At 39.4% G+C, this 23,496-nt stretch overlaps 1 protein-coding gene across 15 annotated transcripts in view; it reads right to left on the bottom strand.

Annotated features, from left to right (window-relative positions):
* Positions 1-23,496, bottom strand: part of zc3h13 (zinc finger CCCH-type containing 13) — an 82,431-nt gene that overhangs the window by 45,679 nt on the left and 13,256 nt on the right. For 12 of the 15 annotated variants that reach the window (XM_078232235.1, XM_078232245.1, XM_078232237.1 and 9 more), the window contains exons 2-7: positions 22,570-22,702; positions 17,413-17,522; positions 12,817-12,928; positions 11,643-11,757; positions 8,683-8,822; positions 7,192-7,343 (exon numbers count right to left, since the gene is read on the bottom strand). In XM_078232235.1, coding sequence (XP_078088361.1) covers positions 7,192-7,343; positions 8,683-8,822; positions 11,643-11,757; positions 12,817-12,928; positions 17,413-17,522; positions 22,570-22,686 — 746 coding nt within the window. In that variant the 5' untranslated portion in view covers positions 22,687-22,702. Of the gene's footprint in view, positions 1-7,191; positions 7,344-8,682; positions 8,823-11,642; positions 11,758-12,816; positions 12,964-17,412; positions 17,523-22,569; positions 22,703-23,496 lie in introns of all 15 variants that reach the window. The other 3 variants (XM_078232242.1, XM_078232244.1, XM_078232243.1) reach the window with 2 other exon arrangements.

Genomic DNA, 23,496 nt, shown 5'->3' with positions numbered 1-23,496 from the left:
TTTCAGATGGGATGGCAAACTGAGGTCCCATCTGCCCTCCCGATTGGAAGTAAAATATCCCATGACACTATTGCCAAGAGCAGGGAAATTATCCCCAGTGCCCTCGCTATATTCATCTTTTAGCCAACAGCAGAAGAAAACTTAAAAGAAAACAGTGATTACATTTCAAAAATTATTTCATTGGCTGTAAAGTCCTGTGCTCATGAAAGGTGCTCATAAAGTTTTAAAATTTATTTATTAGTGTCACAAGTAGGCTTACATTAACACTGCAATAAAGTTACTGTAAAAATCTCCTAGTCGCCACACTCCGGCGCCTGTGGGTGAGTTTAAGAACATAAGAAATAGGAGCAGGAGTAGGCCATCTAGCCCCTCGAGCCTGCCCCGCCATTCAATAAGATCATGGCTGATCTGACGTGGATCAGTACCACTTACCCGCCTGATCCCCATAACCCTTAATTCCCTTACCGATCAGGAATCCATCCATCTGCGCTTTAAACATATTCAGCGAGGTAGCCTCCACCACCTCAGTGGGCAGAGAATTCCAGAGATTCACCACCCTCTGGGAGAAGAAGTTCCTCCTCAACTCTGTCTTAAACCGACCCCCCTTTATTTTGAGGCTGTGTCCTCTAGTTTTAACTTCCTTACTAAGTGGAAAGAATCTCTCCGCCTCCACCCTATCCAGCCCCCGCATTATCTTATAAGTCTCCATAAGATCCCCCCTCATCCTTCTAAACTCCAACGAGTACAAACCCAATCTCCTCAGCCTCTCCTCATAATCCAAACCCCTCATCTCCGGTATCAACCTGGTGAACCTTCTCTGCACTCCCTCCAATGCCAATATATCCTTCCTCATATAAGGGGACCAATACTGCACACAGTATTCCAGCTGCGGCCTCACCAATGCCCTGTACAGGTGCATCAAGACATCCCTGCTTTTATATTCTATCCCCTTCGCAATATAGGCCAACATCCCATTTGCCTTCTTGATCACCTGTTGTACCTGCAGACTGGGCTTTTGCGTCTCATGCACAAGGACCCCCAGGTCCCTTTGCACGGTAGCATGTTTTAATTTGTTTCCATTGAGATAGTAATCCCATTTGTTAATATTTCCTCCAAAGTGTATAACCTCGCATTTATCAACGTTATACTCCATTTGCCATATCCTCGCCCACTCACTCAGCCTGTCCAAATCTCTCTGCAGATCTTCTCCGTCCTCCACACGATTCACTTTTCCACTTATCTTTGTGTCGTCTGCAAACTTCGTTACCCTACACTCCGTCCCCTCCTCCAGATCATCTATATAAATGGTAAATAGTTGCGGCCCGAGTACCGATCCCTGCGGCACGCCACTAGTTACCTTCCTCCAACCGGAAAAACACCCATTTATTCCGACTCTTTGCTTCCTGTCGGATAGCCAGTCCCCAATCCACTTTAACACACTACCCCCAACTCCGTGTGCCCTAATCTTCTTCAGTAGCCTTTTATGGGGCACCTTATCAAACGCCTTTTGGAAATCCAAAAACACCGCATCCACCGGTTCTCCTCCATCAACCGCCCTAGTCACATCTTCATAAAAATCCAACATGTTCGTCAAGCACGACTTTCCCCTCATGAATCCATGCTGCGTCTGATTGATCGAACCATTTCTATCCAGATGCCCTGCTATCTCCTCTTTAATAATGGATTCCAGCATTTTCCCTACTACAGACGTTAAGCTGACCGGCCGATAGTTACCCGCCTTTTGTCTCCTTCCTTTTTTAAACAGCGGCGTAACATTAGCCGTTTTCCAATCAACCGGCACTACCCCAGAATGCAACGAGTTTTGATAAATAATCACTAACGCATCCACTATTACCTCTGACATTTCTTTCAATACCCTGGGATGCATTCCATCCGGACCCGGGGACTTGTCCACCTTCAGTCCCATTAGTCTACCCAGCACTGCCTCTCTGGTTACATTAATTGTATTAAGTATTTCTCCTGCTGCCAACCCTCTATCGTTAATATTTGGCAAACTATTTGTGTCCTCCACCGTGAAGACCGACACAAAAAACTTATTTAAAGACTCAGCCATATCCTCATTTCCCACTATTAACTCCCCCCTCTCGTCCTCCAAGGGTCCAACATTCACTCTAGCCACTCTATTCCTTTTTATATATTTATAAAAACTTTTACTATCATTTTTTATATTAATTGCTAGCCTAGCTTCATAGTCTATCCTTCCTTTCTTTATCGCTTTCTTAGTCTCTCTTTGTTGTTTCTTAAATTTTTCCCAATCACTTGTTTCTCCACTATTTTTGGCCACTCTGTACGCAGCTGTTTTTATTTTAATACTCTCCTTTATTTCCTTCGTTATCCACGGCTGGTTCTCCCTTTTCTTACAATCCTTGTTTTTTGCTGGAATATATTTTTGCTGAGAACTGAAAAGGATCTCCTTAAAAATCCTCCACTGTTCCTCAGCTATCCTACCTGCCAGCCTGCTCTCCCAGTCTACCTTAGCCAATTCATCCCTCATCCTATCATATTTCCCTCTGTTCAAACAGAGGACACTGGTTTGGGACCAAACTTTCTCCTCTTCCATCTGAATCAGAAATTCGACCATATTGTGGTCACTAGACCCAAGAGGGTCCTTCACAATAAGATCCTTAATTCTACCTACCTCGTTACACAATACCAGATCCAAAATAGCTCGTTCCCTCGTCGGTTCCGTAACATGCTGTTCAAGGAAACTATCCCGACAGCATTCTAAGAACTCTTCCTCCATTCCACCCTTACCGACTTGAGTCTGCCAGTCAATGTGCATGTTGAAGTCCCCCATGATTATTGCCGTTCCGTTTTTACACGCATCCCTTATCTGCTTGTTTATAGCCCTCCCCACCTCAACATTATTATTTGGGGGCCTATATACCACACCTACTAGTGTCTTTCTCCCTCTACTATTCCTCATCTCTACCCATAACGATTCCACGTTTTGTTCCTCAGAGCCTATGTCATCCCTCAGTACTACCCTGATATTATCTCTTATTAATAGCGCGACCCCACCACCTTTTCCTTCCTGTCTATTCTTCCTAAACGCCTGATACCCCTGGATATTCATCTCCCAGTCCTGGTCACCTTTCAGCCACGTTTCTGTAATGGCCACTAGATCGTACCCACTCGTGCTGATTTGCACCATCAACTCATATACCTTGTTCCGAATGCTTCGTGCATTCAGGCAAAGTGTCCTTATTCCAGCTTTTATCTGGACCCGCTTTGATGAGTCGCGAACACCCTCTCCCTCTACTCCCTTATCTAAATTACCGCCTTCATTCACTTGCACCCTCTCCTCTACCATTAATTTTGTAATTCCCCTTACCCCTGCATCCTCCACCCCATCAATTAGTTCCTTGATCCTAGTCAACTCTTCTAGCTCCCCTCCCCCCAACCTATCTAGTTTAAATTCTCCCCAGTAACTTTAGCCAACCTACCGGCCAGGATATTGGTCCCCGTGTGATTCAAGTTCCACCCGTTTTTTGTATACAGATCACCCCTGCCCCTAAAGAGGTCCCAATGGTCCAGGAACCTGAATCCCTGCCCCCTGCACCAGTCCCTCAGCCACACATTCATCTTCCACCTCACTCCATTCCTGCCCTCACCTTCCCGTGGCACAGGCAGTAATCCTGAGATTACTACCTTTGCTTTCCTCTTTCTCAGCTGTCTCCCTAATTCCCTGTACTCCCTTTTCATGACCCCTTCTCCCTTCCTACCCACATCAGCGGTACCAATATGTACCGCTACCTCAGGCTCCTCTCCCTCCCACCTCAGGATTTCCGGGACGCGACTAGCGACATCCTGGATCCCGGCCCCAGGGAGGCAGACCACCATGCGAGAATCCCGCCTACCTCCGCAGAAACGCCTGTCTGTCCCCTTCACCATCGAGTCCCCGATTAATACCGCCTTCCTCCTCTTTTCCTTAGCCCTCTGAGTTACAGGGCTGGACTCCACTGCGGAGACACGGCCACTGCTGCTTCCCCCAGGCGGGCTGTCCCCCCCAGCAGTACTCAAGCAGGAGTACTTGTTGTGCTTGTTTAGCATGGCCAATGCACCTAACCAACATGTCTTTTGGTCTGTGGGAGGAACACCCGGAGGAAACCCACGCAGACACGAGAAGAATGTGCAAACTCCACACAGACAGTCACCCAAGCCGGAATCGAACCCGGGTCCCTGGCACTGTGAGGCAGCAGTGGTAACAAATGTGCCATCAATAAACAGCTTTCTTCCTTAAAAAGAGGAATCTCACTGTTTACTTTCCAGATTTTTCTTAGCCATTTAAGAACATAGTTTTCCCTTTCGAGACACAAAGGAGGCCATTTGCATTTTCGAGCAGTAAATATTGCTGATCCAGTCCAAGAGTCTGCTATTCCAATAGTTACACCATAGGCAATAATACCTGATATGTTTAGGTGAAGGCTGGGGATTTGTGGAGACAGGACAGGGCTCAGGATGAGAGAGGCAAAGAGAAGCATACTGCGATGTGGAATGTGCTCTGGAGGGGGCAGATTACTAAAGAGCTTATGAGAAAAAGAGTTCAGAGAAGGAATGACTGTGCAGGGTTGTCAGGGACTGCGATGGACACTTTTCAATGGTTAAAATAAGAATAAAAAAGTTGGAAAAACTCAGTGGATCAGGCAGCACCTGCAGAGAAAAACAGTGTTGACGAATGGCCTTCCATCAAAACTATAGCAATGCCTCTCAGGGAACCAAATCAGGAATTGTATACTTAATGATACGATTGCAGGAAATGCAGCCACGACAATGATAGAGAGCTGAATACTTCATTTACAATCCAGACTGCTCTGCTATGATATTAACTGCAGCTTTTTAACTCAATTAGCCAACTAGAGGGGGGTTTCTGTATTGCAATCTTTAGATAAACATAAACCAGGTTTAGCAGATTAATTATCAATTACTTATGAAGATAACTATGGCACAATTTACAGTTGTCCTCAACAACTACAATACATCAGTGTGATAATATAATCAGGGTCTAGTTTTAAGGCCGATTAAATTGGGTATCCTAAATTTAAAAATTGGGCATATTAAAATCAAACACAGTCAAACCTCGGACAGGCCAGACTTGACTAAGGTCAAATATACAAATACACAGAAACATATCTGAGTCTGGCCCATCAATCACCCATCAAAGATCATTGCACTCTACTGAGACCCAGCAGATCATCATCGCACGGGTTACATGTAAGTAACACCATGGAGATGGACACCTGGGGGCGGGCTCCAGTGTTCTGTCAGGCAGACATCAAGAAACCCACTGGGTATTGGGACCCCCTCTCGGGACCTCATTGGCCAGAAACCAGAGAAGTTTTTAGAAAGGCAGGCAGGGGGCATCTCAGACACACCTGCAGCGAAGACCCGACAAGGGAGGCAACCTTGACCATCCGGAAGACTGACCAGAGAAGGAAGGAAGGAAGAAGCTGCTATCGAGACTCATCTTCGTGACGATGGACCAGAGTGACTCAGAGAATCGGGCCTGCAGTTTAACTAAATCATCTTTGTGGGTAGTATACTTGAATCTGGGGTATCCTCTTGTTTTATGTGGGTAATTTAAGGGTTAATAGTATTATTATTCATAATAAACTTATTGAACCTTTACTTGTGTTTGTCCTTTGTCCATCTTGCAAATAAGAGCACCGGGGTAAAACTTTTGAGTAAGTAAACTGGTCGAAAGTATCTGAGAATTAACAGGTACAACATCAGATAGTCAAGCAAGTTCATTTTTGTTTGCAGATGGCTGGTGCCTGTGCAGAAGACGACCTGAGTTAGTGTGGACCATTTCTCAGGTACTTGGAAGAAAACTGGCCTCACCAACAATCTGAAGCAGATGGAAGTTTTATACCAGCCTACCTCTGAAAAGCCCTATATCAATGAAAAACACACGCCATTTGAATTAAACTGAATAGATGAACCTATCAAGGAAGCAATGCATACCTAGGCGATGAGGGGAACTATAGATCATTTAAAGCCAGCAGTGCTTTTGCAAGATTCTGTGAGGTTATGAAGTGAAGGGAGCATTAATCTGATCTGAAAACTTAAGGTCTACAAAGCAACAGCTGTAACATCCTGACTATACGTGCGTAACAGCTGCGTCACTTAAAGAATTGCCACATCAGAAAACTCAACCATCTTCACCTAGGTTATCTCAGATGGATCATGAAAATTCAATGGTGGCACAAGATCACTGAGATGTTCAGAAGAGTAGATATGCCAGGCACAGAGGCAATGATGTTACAAGCACAGGTGAGGTGGGCTATCCCCCTATTCTGAAGGCCATCTCTTAGACTAGACATGGGGGTAGTTTAGAGTGAGCTGAAGGCCATATGGTGGTCAGTTCAAAAGACAAGTACTGCCTAAATAAATGCAGAATCTTAACAGATATGTGGAAGCATGATGATTGTGACAGGAAATATTGGCAAATTATGATTCAAAGTAGTGTGGCAAAGCTTAAAGAAAGTCAAATCCAGCTAGCCAAAGAAGAGAGCCCACAGGAAACGGAGGAAAAATCAGGCCTTCAGTCAGTGACATCCAAGCATGTAGAAACATTTCTTGCAAAAATCAGACTTTAGTCACAAGAATCCACAACCTGTCTCAATCTGGCAATGAAGCACAGGCTGCCGCCATCTACACTGATGGACAAACCACCATCATTGTAACAGATACTGAAGATGATAGAAGTCTAGGTTTTCATGGCCCAGTGCTGACCCTATTTCTAGTTAACGGCATTTTTTGCAAGGACAGCCTCTGCTATTTTTTGAAATTCAAGTTTATCTCACTTTTGGACATATGAAAAAAAAACAGGGAAGGGATTGTGCTTCACCAGTCAGTTCGGCACATGGTGTAGCAAAAACCTAGTTTTTAGCTACACAATTTGACACAGTGGCATCTAGAGCTATAGAAGGGAATTTCTTTTGTTAAATTTCTGCTTTACTTACAGATGGCGCCCCTTCCTGCAGATATGTGAATGAGATACAAGTTGGCCCAGTTTCCAACAATAACTTGATATCTGAGGAAAGGTAATTATTAGAAACCCATTGTGACTCAGATCAATGGGAAGTTTCTCAAACCATAACATCCCCCAATTTGCAGCGGTTAGGGAGTGTTGATATTTAAAATACAATTTAAAACCATCACACCCACCTTTGTTGATCTCCTACAGGAGAGGAAAATCTTGATGCTTTTTTCTCCTTCTTACCAGATGAAGATAACTTTGGACTTGTTTTGCGTTTAGGAGATTTGCTTGCCTTTCTTGGAGATGGGGAGTGCTTACTTCTCACCGGTTCTGGAGAAATCTAGGACATATAATTTAAAAATCTGGACTGAGACATTAAAATTTGTGAAAGAAGTGAAGCTGTAGTCTTCTAAACAACTGTCCCTGAATAACGCACAAAGCGTCCACGATACATGTACTCTCTCAACCTACATCACTACCTAAGCTGCAAACTTAATTTGCCTTTACTGTCTACTGCTAACAGGCGTCAGGAGGAAATCAAACACATACTTCTACATTTAAAACTTAAATAAACTTTGAGATTGGGAGCTTCAGTTACTGGCAATGAATCTTTTTAAAAAGCCGTATGCATAAGAAATGGAATTTATAAAGCAACTGTTTAACAAACAATTCTCTGCCTTTCACAACTTTCCCATTCAAGGAGACAGATTAGGGAATTTCCATTATATCTGTGTGTATTCTATATTGTTACAAATATGTTAACTAATTGTTTAACAAATTTGTTTAACAGACTTGAGTAAGGTGAGGCGGTGGGGGAAAGAAAACGGTGGTGTTTCCAAAAGATAAAAGTTTCAAAGTGTCGAGTTATGTTAAGTTAACTGCACAATTGCACGCTCCCCCTCAATTAATCCTTAAATACTTGCTCAAAAACTGATGGTATGCCTTATTATTACATCATTATAGAAACATAGAAACCCTACAGTACAGAAAGAGGCCATTCGGCCCATCGAGTCTGCACCGACCACAATCCCACCCAGGCCCTACCCCCATATCCTTACATATTTACCCACTAATCCCTCTAACCTACACATTTCAGGACACTAAGGGCAATTTTTAGCACGGCCAATCAACCTAACCCGTACATTTTTGGACATTTAAAGGTAATTATAAATGCAAACAATAAAAAGTTCAACATTGCTGTAAAAATGTTGCTAATGCTTAGCACCTTGGGTGGCACAGAGGTTAGCACTGCCACTTCACAGCGCCAGGGACCTGGGTTCGATTCCCGGCTTGAGCCACAATCTGTGCGGAGTCTGCACGTTCTCCCCATGTCTGCATGGGTTTCCTCCGAGTGCTCCGCTTTCCTCCCATAGTCTGAAAGACGTGCTGGTTAGGTGCATTGGCCATGCTAAATTCTCCCTCAGTGTACCCGAACAGCCGCCAGAATGTGGCAACTAGGAGATTTTCACAGTAACTTCATTGCAGTGGTAATGTAAGCTATTTCCAACACTAATAAACAAACTTAAAAAAAACAATGTGTTCAAATTCAGGCTGTGGAAATAAGTTACTCAGTTTTAAGTACTGAAAAACATGTCACACTCTCAATTGTTAGAATGCTTTGGCACAGCACGATCTTACTACTGCAAGATTACAGTTAAGAGGTTTCCTCGCTCACAAACCTCCTTCTTGATGACTATTTCCTCTCTTTTTTCCATGTTCTCCTGTTCAAGTTTCATCAGTTCCCGCTGTATTTTCTGCCGCTTCAGCTCAAGGGACAGTTCATGATCGTAATCATAGTTAATATCTCCATTATCAGAATCTGTAAACCCATAATATTATCATGAAAAATGAACATGCTTGGTAAGTACTATGTAATTTATCTCACCACCCACCTCGCCCAAATGAGTCAGAAATACTGAAATTATGAAACTGTAAAAATATTTTCAAAAAACCCATGGGCTTTTGAAGTTTCTCATTTATGACCTGACAATTGTGATCCATTTACTTGCAAAAGTAATAAGGTGCTTGCTAGTTAAATGCCTTGACTCAGCTTAACTATTCATAAGGGCGGCACTGGCGCCTCACAGCGCCAGGGACCCGGGTTCGATTCCCGGTTGTGTCACTGTCTGTGTGGAGTTTGCACATTCTCCCTGTGTCTGCGTGGGTTTCCTCCCATAGTCCAAAGATGGGCGGGTTAGGTGGATTGGCCATGCTAGATTGCTCCTTAGTGTCAGGGGGACTAGCTAAGGTAAATGCGTGGGGTTATGGGGATAGGGCCTGGGTGGGATTGTGGTCGGTGCAGACTCGATGGGCCGAATGGCCTTCTTCTGCACTGTAGGATTCTATGATTCTATAATAAGAACTGCATTGTTTCGAAAGAATCAATAGTTACAGCTCAAGTATAACTCCCTCAGCCTCATATTCTTCTGGGTTGCTAATACAATTCAGCATCCCACTCGCTCTGCTGGCTACTTGTCAAGTCACTGCAGAACAGCATAGTGTACTAATATTCCAAGATCTCGAACACTTATTTGTGCACATTTTACGCATACATCTTTAAATTTAAATTCATCTTCCTCTTTTTGTCTTATTTATACATTGGCATAACTCATTTAACTCCTCACCGATGTTTGATATCATCTACATATGTAACTAAGTTTCAGAATCTATTTTTTTTCCACTTCAGATCAGGATTGAATAATACAAAAGCAACACAAGTTGTTGAACTAAATTTGAAATAAACATGCCTACACTAATCCCTTAGGCACTCTCCCTTCTACCACTGGTACCATTCAAACAATCTCTTCTTCATCCCAAAGTTTATTTGAATTCTCAACATTTTAAGTCAAAGTAGTAGTTATTTGAGTGGAACTTTGGCAACTAGCTTTCAGCAGTTTAGGTACACCAGAAAGGAGCCTTTCTACAGTACAATTGGCAATATACTCATCAGAAAAATCAACAGGATTAATCAAGAACTTCTTCTGAATGCAAATTGATATTTAATGTATTTAATCATACAGGAGAATTCAAGTTTATCTTCGACAGCTAATTCCATTATTTTATTATAAACAGAAAATGCTGGACAATCTCAGCAGGTCTGACAGCATCTGTGGAGAGAGAATAGAGCCAACGTTTCGAGTCTGGATGACTCTTTGTCAGAGCTCTTTTGCCTTTACCATTATTTTATCAGATGGGTTTGTAATTATTTGGCTTGGTCGAGTGATATTTTTGAAATAGATTCCACGTTGGCTCATACAGAATTCAGAGAGGCCCAAGTATTTAACTGACATCTTCATAAAAGTCGCACCCCTCAACTTCCATTGCTTCTGAATAAACATAATTCTTTCCTTAGGATTAGGACCTCAAATATTTCCAGTAGTCCAGCAGATCACATCAAAGAGCAGGGACCTGGGTGTGCTGAATCTATCTGGGATTTTGCTCCACTCACTCTTGAGGAGGCGACTTCGGCCAGAGGGACAGCAACTCCCTACACCTGGGGTTCACGCTTCCTTGGCTTAGTAGCAACCTGGTGTAATACTGGAGGTCAGCATTGAGCAAGATAAAGCATGTCACCCTCCAAAAGGACAGAACCTACCTCAAAGAGTCTACACCAGGCAAAACAGACTGAAGCTCTTAAAAAGATTCATTTTATTTTCAAATCTTGATCCCATGCCAAAGAAATATAGCGATCAAAGGCATCATGTGGATGCAATCCCATCATGGCCACCAGAAAGGCATTTCAAGAATTTTCAGGACTGTGCTATTCAGCTCTTTGGGAACCTCCATCTTATTACATTGAAATTGTTAATCTTACTAGAAATATCACTAGTTATGGAATGCATATTTCTTGCATCTTTTCTGGTATTTTAAAGAAGTATTCCATTAGTTATGTATTCTTGCTCCTCCTCTGTTTTGGCCTTGTTGGCATTCTTTAGGTTTCTCAGTTATTCTCACTTTTGTAGTATCAGAAAATCTTTCATATTGCAATGTTAAGCACCAACATTGCACTTAGTCCTAGATTCCTCTCTGCCCTCTGGTCACTTTATAAAAATGTTGACCCTCAGCCCTATACCTTTCGTCCTACAGAATTTGTGAAATGTATTTTCTTCCTTATTTCACTAATGGGTCTTTTTAGATCTTTGTCATCTTATCCTAGGTGAAGACCATTAAAACCACTGTTTTTGATTCCCAAAAGATGGCAATAGTCAGTCATCGCGCAGCCACTTGGGTGAGCAGGACAAATCCACCCCTGCACGCGCGCGCACACACACACAACTCCATTTAGTGAAATATCAAAATTTTAAAAAGTGACTTTCCAAACAGGAATTATTTCCAAGCATTAAACATTTGTAACATTAAGCACTATTCAACCTTCTCCCTTGGTCTCACTCTGCAGGCATGTGCAGTGTTCTGGCTGGGAACAGACTAGCGGCAAACAGATGGAGAAAAGTTATTGAAATGCTTGAAAGCAACTTTGTTTGGTTGATTTTCAACTCACTTTATTTGAATTGTCTTATTGTATTTGCAAAATATACTGTTATAATTATATCCGTAACCTTGGTCTCCCATTGAAAGTGATTTTATAGATGCTATGTTCACAGGCCAGTCTTTTTTGATCAGAGAACGAGGCCTCACTTACCATCCCTGCCTGCTTCCCAATCAGCCGGCTCTTCCTCACTTTCAGGAGTGCGCTCCTTTGTAATTTTCAGGTTAGCGTCTTCTTTTTCTCTGTGTCTGCTCCTTGAAGTATCCCTCTAAATAAAATGAGAATGTTTTTCATTTTGCCACAAACAAAAATGGATATATTGCAGGTTATTTCCTTTGGTTTGCTTTTTCATAATTTGAGCTACAAGGAAAGATTGGAAATTCAGGGCCTGCAACCATTGGAGTTTCCAAGTTTGAGAGGTGATCTTATTGAAACATTAGATCCAGAGGAGACTTGACAGGGTGGATGCTGAAAGCATGTTTCCCTTTGTGAGAGAGACTAGAACTAAGGGACACAGTTTGAAAATAAAGGGGGTCTCATTTAAGACAGAGATGAGAAGACATTTTTTCTCTTGGAAAGTCATGGATCTCTGCAATTCTCTTCCCTGGAGTGCACTGGAGGCAGAGTATGTGAATATTTTTAAGGAAAAGGTAGGTAGACTAACAATGGGGTCGAAGATTATCAGAGGTTGGTGGATTGTGGAGTTGAGGCCACAAGCGGACCAGTCATGATCTGATTGAATGGCACTGCAGGCTCAAGGGGCCGAATGGCCTATTCATGCTCCTAATTTGTATGTTCATTAGCTCTTGCATCAAAATTTACACCAAGAAGTCATTATCCATTTACAAGCACAGAATTCTGGCACATCCTTTGTAGGCAAGTCTTATTTCAATCACAACTTTTTAAAATCACCAGTATTCAACTTTCCCAAACATTTTAATATATAGAAACAACCTTGAATTGCTTTAGTTGTTATAAGCTTCATAGATTCCAAAGTCCAAAATTTCAATGCAATTAAATCTAGCTTGCATTGTAACAAAATAAGAAATTGGGTTATTCTACTTGAAATTGGCTTTGAAAAGACTAGACATCATTTTATTTCAGCAGCCTTCAGATTAGCTATTAATGGACACTGACAAATATTTACAAAATATTTATGATTTGCAGCCCAAAATGTTCCACTACCACTACAAAATTCTCAACAATTTGGTTTGAATGTTTTCATATAGGAACAAAAATCAGCCCCTAACCCAATGTAAAAGGGTCAACCTTCACTGGAATATCTGTCAGTGAAATCCATAAATTCTGAAATGGGATTCTTTCTCACCCTTGTTGGGGATGAAGACTCATCCTGGGCTCTCTTCTGTGGCTCAGGTTCCACATCTTGCCTTTTGTTCTTCATTCTCTCTCGTAAATCACCAGTTGGCCTTTCTGGAGATCTGTATACCCACAAAATAAAGTAACACACTTTTCTCTGTTGACACAAAGCAGAAATTTTCTTAAGGGATTCTTATTTCTAGTCTTTCGGTCCAAAGCACAGAGAGGGCATGCACGGCCACTGCACTAGAGACATGCAGGTGATATATTTACAGGTAATTACCACCATTATAACTCCAATTTACAAGTCACAATGTAGATAATAACTGACAAAACTAAGCTCAACTTGAACTTAGCAACAGGAATGCTTAGCATGTCCAAGCAAATTGTTCTGAAGTCATTAATTTTTCCATTCGCTCACATTAAATACTATTAATTACTTTTAACCTGAAGAAGTTTCAAATTTTGTTTCAGCCTGAGTTTTAAAAAAGGCAATTCTGTCCTTAAAAAGCTTAATAACAACTCGTCAACCAAGAAGAAATCTCAAAATATTGCTGACCATTTCAAGCTTCAATGCATAAAAATTAAACTGCTGCACCCACAATAAATATTACAGCCCTAACATATTTCAGAAGCTGCATATTCACATATTTTATAAGCTCCAATGCATGGAAGTTAAAACGCTGCACCCACCACATATATCAAAACCACAACAACTTTTTTAAAGCTGCGTATTCACATGGTTTAAGCTCCATTGCATGAAAGTTAAATTGCTGCACTCACAATTTATATCATGGCACTATTTTTTTTAAAATCTGCATATTCACATATTTATACTGTACTTATCATATACATATTGGGCTATCAACTAGGAAAACAGCAAAATTGAAAGCCTACAACTCATTTTGACCTGTGGCACTGACGAGATTTTCAGTCCTCCTCGAGAATGGAAACAAATTATATTCCTTTCACTTATGAGGCAGACTCTGCATTCAAGGGATTTTAGTCATAAATTTCACTGTCCTCAGAGAAAATATAACCTTGTGAGATCATAATAACTATTCTGAAGTCACAACAATTTCACCGTGACATCATAAAGTACACCGCAAAGTATTTTTAAAATAATTAAGCTCATTCAATCATTTCTCCCGATAAAGATGAGCATGGGAACGTAGGGGTTGGCGCTGCAGAGTAGGATCAGGATTTATATGATGTCTTGTTACATCTCTCAGAAATATCCAAGATGCCTCCCACACAACGCATTATTTTGGAACGTAGTCACTGATGCCCTGAAGGCCAACCATGCAACCGAAGGGCAAGGAAGAGTGTGGAGACAAACAACTATTTCATTAGTTCAGGCCCCAAACAGCAGGTTTGGATCCTAGCAATGCATTCAATGAAATTGTTGAATTGGAGGAGCTAGCCACTTCCCCATTGAATGATGGACAAATTAGAGTTGAAAGAGAATTGTGTGGTATAAATACAGACCTCAAAGTGAGTGCTACGGATAATCTATACAGCTCACTCAACTTCACAATTCCAAACTAGAGTCATATTCATCATATGAAACATGGTCTGCTTAGGCTGTCTTATTGTTCACTCAGTTCCTTTTTTCATGTCATTTTCTCCACTTTATTAAACAAAATCTTCCTTTCTTTAGCACTTAGAAAAATAGTCTATTTCCAGCCAAGATGAGCAATCATCATTTTAACATTTTAACATGTAAAAAAGTGCCAAGTGACTTGGTATATCACTACCCTTGGCCTTCACTCTTGGCAATTCTCTTTGAAGAAGGCTTTCTCTTTACCAGCCTTTATGAAGTGAACATTTTCCTGTGCTAAGGATCCTATAGACATGCAATGTTGGATGCCCAGACAGCTCTGATAATTCTTCGAGTACTGCAATTGCTTTTCTCTCTCTGGTCGTTTGCTCCATTCTCTCCTTGCCGTCCAGTTTTATCAAATATTGGGGCAAGTCAGTTATCTCTCATTTTCATCTTGAATTGCTTTAAGTTTCACTTATTCTCATCTAAATTTGTCACTTCTTTCAAATTGACTTTCTATTTCGTCAAATCTGTTGCATGTGTGTAATCTAATAGCTGGTACGAGTTTTCTTCTCACTGTTTTATGGGCTGGAGGGCAAAGGGGATTCCATTCCTGTTACTAATACGTTATACAAAGTAACTCTCTAAAATTACTGCATGATTGGGAAAGCAGAAATGAATGTGGACACATCATGATTTTCAAATTGGTAGATCCCACATAGTGTGATAAAAGCTGCTTGTTTTAATATACCGTCAAACCTATTATACTCCTACCATGTAAAATTTGCAACAATCATTTTAGATTCATATTAAATACAATTTCAAAATTGCCACTTATAGCATCAAGTTTTGTTTATTTTGTGCAGAAATAGTTGTGCTTCCTCAGTATTATGCACTTTGTCAAAGTGCAGTGAATGCAAAAAAAACATAAGTAACAACTCAATAAGGTGCACAGAATGTAATAAAATAGCCTTATTGATGCATGCTCACTTCCCTTAGACTTCTATTTCTTCTACAATTTAACATGGAAATCTCCAGATATTCTTTAAAATCTTTAGCATTCACTAATTTTCTGAGTTCTTAAGATCCCATAAAGAACAATAACTTTAAAAGAAATATTAATTTCCCAGCGACCAATGCAAAGAATTGCAGAGGATTTCACATTTTAAGACTTTTACTGCAACAAACAAACTAAAATCAACACTTAATTCAATTATTACCTAGTAGGCAAAAAATACACTAAACTGAAGAAAAACACACCCAACCCCATCCCTTTCCTGGTCCACATTTCTCAGGCTCTTGGTTTCCTACTCCCTCTTCCAGATTCCAGTCTCCTATTTAATCCCGTCAATATACAAAGTTGGCAATACCTGAACCCATCTGCGATACTGCATGAGAGATGGTTTATGATTGGCAATAGGTAGGTTTTTTTTTCCAACTGCAGTTAACTTAATGTTTCGTACAGTTCCAGTCCTTCACTTGTCAAGAGCAATTTGGCTTAATGAGCACAAAGCCGCTTCAAAGTCAGTCATGTTGCCACGCTTGTGGTAAAATAGTCCAATCAGTGGCCATTGATTGTAAGAAATCTCAAGTTTAACACTGAGGTTAAAACTTAAATAGAGAGATGTCTAGTTGGGGAATTTTATAAGAAAGATGATTTTTTTTCAAATTTATTTTATACTTTAAGTTTTTTTGTAACCTTTGTACTGCTGGCTGGTTGAGGATAGCTTTCAAAAACATTTTAGAAACTACTTTAAGTATCAGATTGATTCATTCCCTCCTTTTTATTGTCCATCATCCCATTTTCATTTTTTTCTTATAAAATTCAAAATTGAAGGTTTTTGATTGCTGATTATTGCTTGCTCATTGGAATGACATCTTCCTGATTTGTAGATATGAAATTTGAGCCAACTTTAGGTGGCCATGTGGTAGATAAAATACCTTTTAAAAATAAATATTGAAATACAATAGATCTGCTGTAGCGTTACTCTTAGTAATTTGAAGCATGTTATTTTATAATAGAATTAATGTATCATATATATAAATTATAGCGGACGATCTGAAAGAAATCATGCTACAATGTCCTACAAAACAGATTTTGATTTACAGATGATATTAAGCTAGGGAGTATAATGAATTGTGAGGATTATGCCGAGCAACTTCAGAGGGACATTGACAAGGTGGCCAAATGGGCAGACACCTGACCGATGAATTTCAATGCAGTGAAATGTGAGGTAATGTATTTAGAAGAAACATGGGGTGACAATACAGACTCAATGGTACAACTTTGATGGCAGTACAGGAGCAGAGGGACCTCAGGGTTCAAGTATATAATTCTCTGAAGGTGACCAGGCAAGTTGAAACAGTTAAGAAGGCCTATAAGCTCCTTGGGTTTATAAATAGAGGCATAGAGTATCAAAGCAAGGAAATGATGCTAGACCTCTACAAATCATTGGTCAGACCACATTTGGAGTATTGTGTTCAGTTCTGGACACGTTATTTAAGGAAGTATGTTAAAGCCCTAGAGAGAGAGCACAAAGGAAATTTACTAGAATGATACCAGGAATTAGGAATTTTAGATACAAGGAAAGATTAGAGAAATTCGGCTTATTCTCCTTGGAGTAGAGAAGATTAAGAGGTGACCTTATTGAGGTGTTCAAAGTTATGAACAATTTTGACAGGCTAAAGAAGGATATTCTGTTTCCACTAGTTGGTATGTCAGTGACTAGGGGACACAGTTTCACGATGGTCATCAAAAAAGCTATGATTGAGATGAGGAGAAACTTCTTTACTCAGAGTTGTTGGGATTTGGAATGCACTGCCTGGGAGAGTGGTGGAGGCACATTCCATAGGAGGTTTCAAAAGAGAGCTAGATACATATTTGAAAGTGATAAATTTAGAGGGCTGCAGAGATAGGGCTGGAGAATGGGACCAGCTGGGTAGCTCTTTCGGGAACTGGTGTAAACATGATGGGCCAAATGGCCTCCTTCTGTGCTGTAAAATTCTATTAATCTATAAAACTGTTAACATAATTGAAGTTTTTAAAAATCATTTATGTTTTACCTTCTGTATGTGGCACTATATCCTTTACCTCTGGGTGAGGATCCATGCGTAAACCTACAAGTGTTCCCATATGGACAAAGGCCAGTTTTCATCCAATTACGGCATTGTGTCTAGATAAAAATACAGGGAATTTGTAATTATACAATTGATGAGAATAGTTTTTTAAAAATAGATTGGATCAATATAATGAACATGGATTGCTCAGTTTATAACTTTTATATAAAACCTGCCATTGAAAACTCTGTCATAAAAACCATACTTTCATTACAAATAATCAAAGATTTCACCTCTGATATTTTGGTGAAGTATTTACAAAATGGGTTAGTGCCTTTCGATACAATGTAACATTCACAAAAACCTGAAAATGTTCAATGGAGTATAAAATTCTCAAAAATATTCAAAGAAAGCCAATACTGCAGCAAGCTACTGTATATGGAGTAATAAATACATTTCTGACACTGGTGCTAAATGATAATGCAAGTTGTGACAAGATTTGGAAAATTATGAACTAAGATTCGATATAGGCAGACCATTGTACAGAATTCATAGGAAGTTACCAGAGTACAGCAGACCCCAACTTCATTCATCTCCCTAATCCCATTTTCTATTTCCTAAAATGGTTCCCAGCTTTAACAGAAATTCGAGTCCAAACAATGAAAAAACTCCCAAGTTTCATTGACTATGCAATGAAAATAAAGTTGAAATTGCTACCACGTGAATTAGTAACTCCGAGAGTAAGTGGATAAACTTTTACAAGATGTTTGCAGCAATTTGGAACACAACTAATTACGAACATTCAGAATATCAGGGGTTTTCTGTCCTGTCCTGCTTGTAGATACTCCTACCAGCAGATCCACTGTCATGGTTATGTCAGTATTGTATGTCTTGCGACATCCTCACTCCCGTTGCAGCTTGTCTGACCGCCGTTAATTCCCAGTTCTGGGCACTGTGATGTGAAACTAACTATTATAAATGGGCTGAAAATTTATAACTTTTAAAAACTTTTTTTCTACTAACAAACTAGATACAGGGATGATGAAAACCAGATAGATACGTGCCTCCCTCTAGCTCAAGGTATTTCTGATAATTATTTGTTAGGTGATTATTATTTGTTAGTTTTAATATATGAAGCTATTAAAAATGCTGCTGATGTGAGCAAATCATTAACATTGGTGTTTCTTTAAGTGTCATTCTGGGCAAACTAACAAAGTAGTCAGTTTATGGAGACTCAAATTGCTCAGCATCTGCTGACTTGTTATAACCTTCTGTTCAGTAGCTTCATGTACTTGGTTCATTATACATCTTTTGACACAAAGGAGTTGCTAACCTTGTTTGCCTATTAAACACCCTGGTTCTGAAAGTTTTAGGGTTACATAGGCACGTTTTTAGTTCATCAACTTAAGATTTAAAAGCTTAGTTTTACAGCTATATAGTCCATCACCCTCACATAGAACAGTACAGCACAGAACAGGCCCTTTGGCCCACGATGTTGTGCCGAGCTTTATCTGAAACTCACATCTCCTTAATTTAAGTAACCCACACCTTTCTTGTTTTGAACATAAAATGAATTTGATTCAGAGTGCTGCACCATCCAGGGAAATTAATTTTCATAACTTCTGTCACATTTGGAAACTAAGAAGTAAGACCCGTTTCCAAACTCAGCTCCTCTTTTTCATCTGTGCAGGTAAGAATTACAACACTTCAAACCACTGAAGCAAGCCACAGAAATCAAGTCATTTTGCTAATATAGTTATAAAGGTACATTATTTCAATCCTGACTATTCAATGTAGCTATGAACCAAGTACATTATGGGTCTCAAAACTGATTAGGAAAACTTTTGTACCTACAATAAAAAAATACATTATAATCGATTAGAGCTTCTGAAAGGAAATCTTCCATATAACATACTATAATTTAGAAACCTCTGTGTAATGCATAAATTGCTTAAATTTAAAAATGTAATTAAAAAGCAAAATACTGCAGAAATCTGAAACAGAACCAGAAAATCTTGGGAACACTCAGCAGGTCAGTCAGCATTTGTGGAGGGAACAGTTTCCTCAGAGGAGTCTGCCCATAAAGGAAAACTTGGCAGTTTTCTGCACAGATATTGACTGACCTACCGAGCATTCCCAGTATTTTATATCATGGACGTAACATTGTAGCCTGAATTTTGAATTTGTCTAGAATTTTTCTGAAGTTACTGTTTAGAATATAGGGAGCTATGAAGTAAGGAGAGTGCTTATTTTGGTTTGATAGGGAATAAATGATTCATGGATATACAGTAATTAGTCCCCACATTTAATGAAATTTCACATAAGTGATTATCAACAATATTCTTTTAAATGAGAATACTTGGACATTAAAAAATTATTCCAGACAATAATGTTTATCCTAACTAGTGCAGAGCAAGCTGAGAGGTCAACTGTCATCCAACTATAAAATCCAAACTGCTTACCAATAATTAAAGAAACCTAAACAATAGCTGCCGACAGGGAAAAGTAGCAGGAATCAACAAATGCTGCTACCTCATGCTACATTATGACAAGATTACCTTGTCTTGTTCATGTGGAATACTCTATTTAGTAGCATGGCTAAAAATATCACAAGTGTGAAGACTCATTCTTTCAATTACAATGACCGGTGAGTGATGTTTCATGAGTTAATGTGCCTGAAGGGTCAAGATTTTTTACTAAGCCTTCTTGTGACTCAAATAATTTTGACAATTATACTATAAATGTACACCAATGTATTACAAATGTTACCAAAGCATTCTAACTTCATATTATAAAGTTATAGCTAAAGTCTAAATAGCTCCCATTTAATATGTCTATCAAGTACAGGATTATAAAATGATCCTTGAAAGGAAACTGGTGGTGATACAGGTGATTTCTAACTTAAACTTATGGTCTAAATCTTACGATACTACAAAGAAATGAACCTCATGAGTTATAAAACATGATACTGATATTGCGCCTCAAGCATTTTTCAAACATACAAAGAAGCAGTATTTTACAAAGTGGTATAATGCATAGAAACATTCAAGAGTACCCATGAAATATGAGTATGAGTTGTGCTGAATGTTCACAACAGCTATATTTAAAAACTTCCAGACACTTCAGGCTGCTTCAGCATTGTTGAAACCATTCTTTTCATATAAAATGATCGACTGTTATAAGCATCCCCAACTCTCCTAAATTAACCTTCCTTTCTATCATTTTTACAGGAGACATTTTTCTCGGAACAAGAGAAAATGAAACGGAAGAAACGCTGCATTTTATGTTGATCATCTAACAAGGCCTGTTGAGTGCATCACTGCGGTACAACCTTTTTTAATATCATGATTTTATAAAGAGAAATCTGACAAACAGATGACACAAAATGAGAAGTATGGAGCACACCATAGCACAGTGGTGAATCAGCAATATCAGTCAAACGCTTGATGCCACAGTGTGAATTCTGTGCTTTATTTCTGGGCACCACAGCCACACATCTGAACAAAGTGCAATGTGAAAACGCAAACAGTACAGTATTCAAAACCATTTAATACAAAATGTTCATGAATACATCTTTCTATTGTACCTTAAAAGTCGTACTCCAGGGAACCAGAAACACATCAAAATATTAAATTAAGCTTAATGAGTTCGGTCATCAAGGTGACACAGTTAATATCTGAAATTGGAACAGTTTCCTAATTTTGGTACTTGGTGTTATTAAGTGCTTCTAGATCAGGAACATCCCAGGATGAGTCTCTAGTCTGCGCTAAAAATATGCCTTGACCCTCTTCCTCAGAAAATTCCCTACTACATTAGTGGCAGGAGTAATCTCTTCACTAACTATTATTATGGAAGGAATATTTTCTTCACCAACTATTCTTTGTTTTCTCTTTGAATGAGGTTGAAATCCAGAGGCGAACTGGATTGCGACTATCCGTGAGTAGCTCATAGAGTCAGTAGAGATGGGAGTGGAGGTAGGATTCAGTAATTCTCAAAGGTGATAGGATTGAGTTCCCATACAATATACTACCCAATTCTCAGATCATTACTCATGTCACTTCTGCTAAGCACATTTATATTTTCAAAATACAGCCCAAAAAATTGAAGTTGGTGCAAAAACATTGCTCAGGATGCTGCCATTAATACTTTTTCAGATCAATGACTCTCTGATGGATGGCTGTAGGTTTTTAGTTCATTGAAGTTCAGGAGTTAAAAAAACCTGTAAACTGTTGTACTATACGCAAATGATCAAGACAATACAGACCAAACTAACTTAGCGAGAGGTAGGCGATTGGTTATCAGGAAATAAACTAAATAGTAAGGGCTAATATGTGTCAAGTGTAAAATAATAAGTATTCAAAATTACTATACTGATTAAAACTAGATGGTTAAATTACGATCAGCCTTAGCATCTGAGAAACATATCGAAGAAGAATCCAAATGTTTGATCAGTTCCTACTGTCTGTGTTAACATTTTGGCTTGGGGTAAATTACTCTGCTATCCAATTGTTAACTCAAAAGGTTTAGGAGGTGTTTATGACACACCAGAAGTCACCCAACCTCATCCAGAAGCTTTAACTTGCATTTGATTTAAGCAAATCTCTGGACAGACACTCCCTACCCTACCCCTTAGTACCCCACCTCAATCTATCCTGTTTCCCTGATCAATGATCATTTGCATCTACAGTTGGGGAGTCCTCTTGACCATCTGGTCTGTGTTGCTTCAGGCAATAAAGGAAAAACACAAAATAATTTTTAAAAATGTAATGGGAGCCATTGTTTTGAGATATGATGGAGGTAAATATAAATATATATATATAAATATCTGTCACAGTAATAATGAACTTGATTTTAAATTGGTTTGTCGCAGTGGTATTATAAAGTGTGTTAAAACCCCTCAGCTTGAGAACAGTATACAATGCAAGTGGAGAAATAAATTTCAAAAGGGATCAGGGAATTGCCAATTCTTTTTCAGAATATGCATCGAAAAATATAAATTGAATTCAACGGTAATATTAGATTAAAAACACTGCAATGATTAAATGCAATTGTACCATTCATTATATGACAGTATTGGTTTCTGTTTGTCCAGAGTATCCTTTTAAGAAAATATTTAGCAAAAAAACTGGAGAATAGAAGCTGTCCCCATTTTTAAATACTGACCTCAGCACTTGACCCCGTGCTAGGCCCAAGCCTTTCAAACACACTGGGCCTACGAGACGTGCTCTCAGAAATGGTCTTTGAATTTTCAACTGTAACCTTCCTCCTCACTTTTGACATTCTGATTCATTGGAAGCTAAAAATAAAAAGACAACCATATGAAAGCGTACAGGACAACATCTAGCTTCTTCATTTGCACTGTTAGCTTTAATCGTGATAAATGGAAAACTAAAACGCCAAATGTAGCTCGGAGTTAAGTGGGTTATGAATATGAATTTGCAAATTGAAACACCAGATTTATAACAATAGGCTTTCTGGGTTAAGGAAGATGCACAGTCTTGGGGTTTGCTTTATTACACTTGATAAGATTATTGAGCAACAAATCACTGGATATGTTTATTTGGTGGTTTATTCCTTTAAGGATTCACAACCATGCTTTTCAAAAGGTCACAAAAACACAAGAGAAATATGTAAGGGTTCAGCCCAGCTTTGCTCACCCAGTCAGTGAAGTCTACAGTCCCCCATCCCTGTAATCAACCACCCAGAAGTTCATTCCAAATAATAATTACTCTTTGTGAAGAACGTCCTGATATCGGTGCTAAATTTGCCTTACCTTACACAAGACTTTTCTCTGGTCACTGTAGGGTAGATTTCCTCTGTTATATTTATAAGAACATTTAAAAACGCAAGTATCTCTACTTCCTCAGAAGACTAAGGAAATTTGGCATGTCAACTATGACTCTCACCAACTTTTACAGATGCACCATTGAAAGAATTCTTTCTGGTTGTATCACAGCTTGGTATGGCTCCTGCTCTGCCCAAGACCGCAAGGAACTACAAAAGGTTATGAATGCAGCCCAATACATCACGCAAACCAGCCTCCCATCCATGGACTCTGTCTACACTTCCTGTTGCCTCGGCAAAGCAGCC

This window comes from Mustelus asterias, chromosome 17 (assembly GCF_964213995.1).
Source record: "Mustelus asterias chromosome 17, sMusAst1.hap1.1, whole genome shotgun sequence".
Lineage (NCBI taxonomy): Eukaryota > Metazoa > Chordata > Chondrichthyes > Carcharhiniformes > Triakidae > Mustelus > Mustelus asterias.
This window is presented reverse-complemented; position numbering and strand designations above follow the sequence as displayed.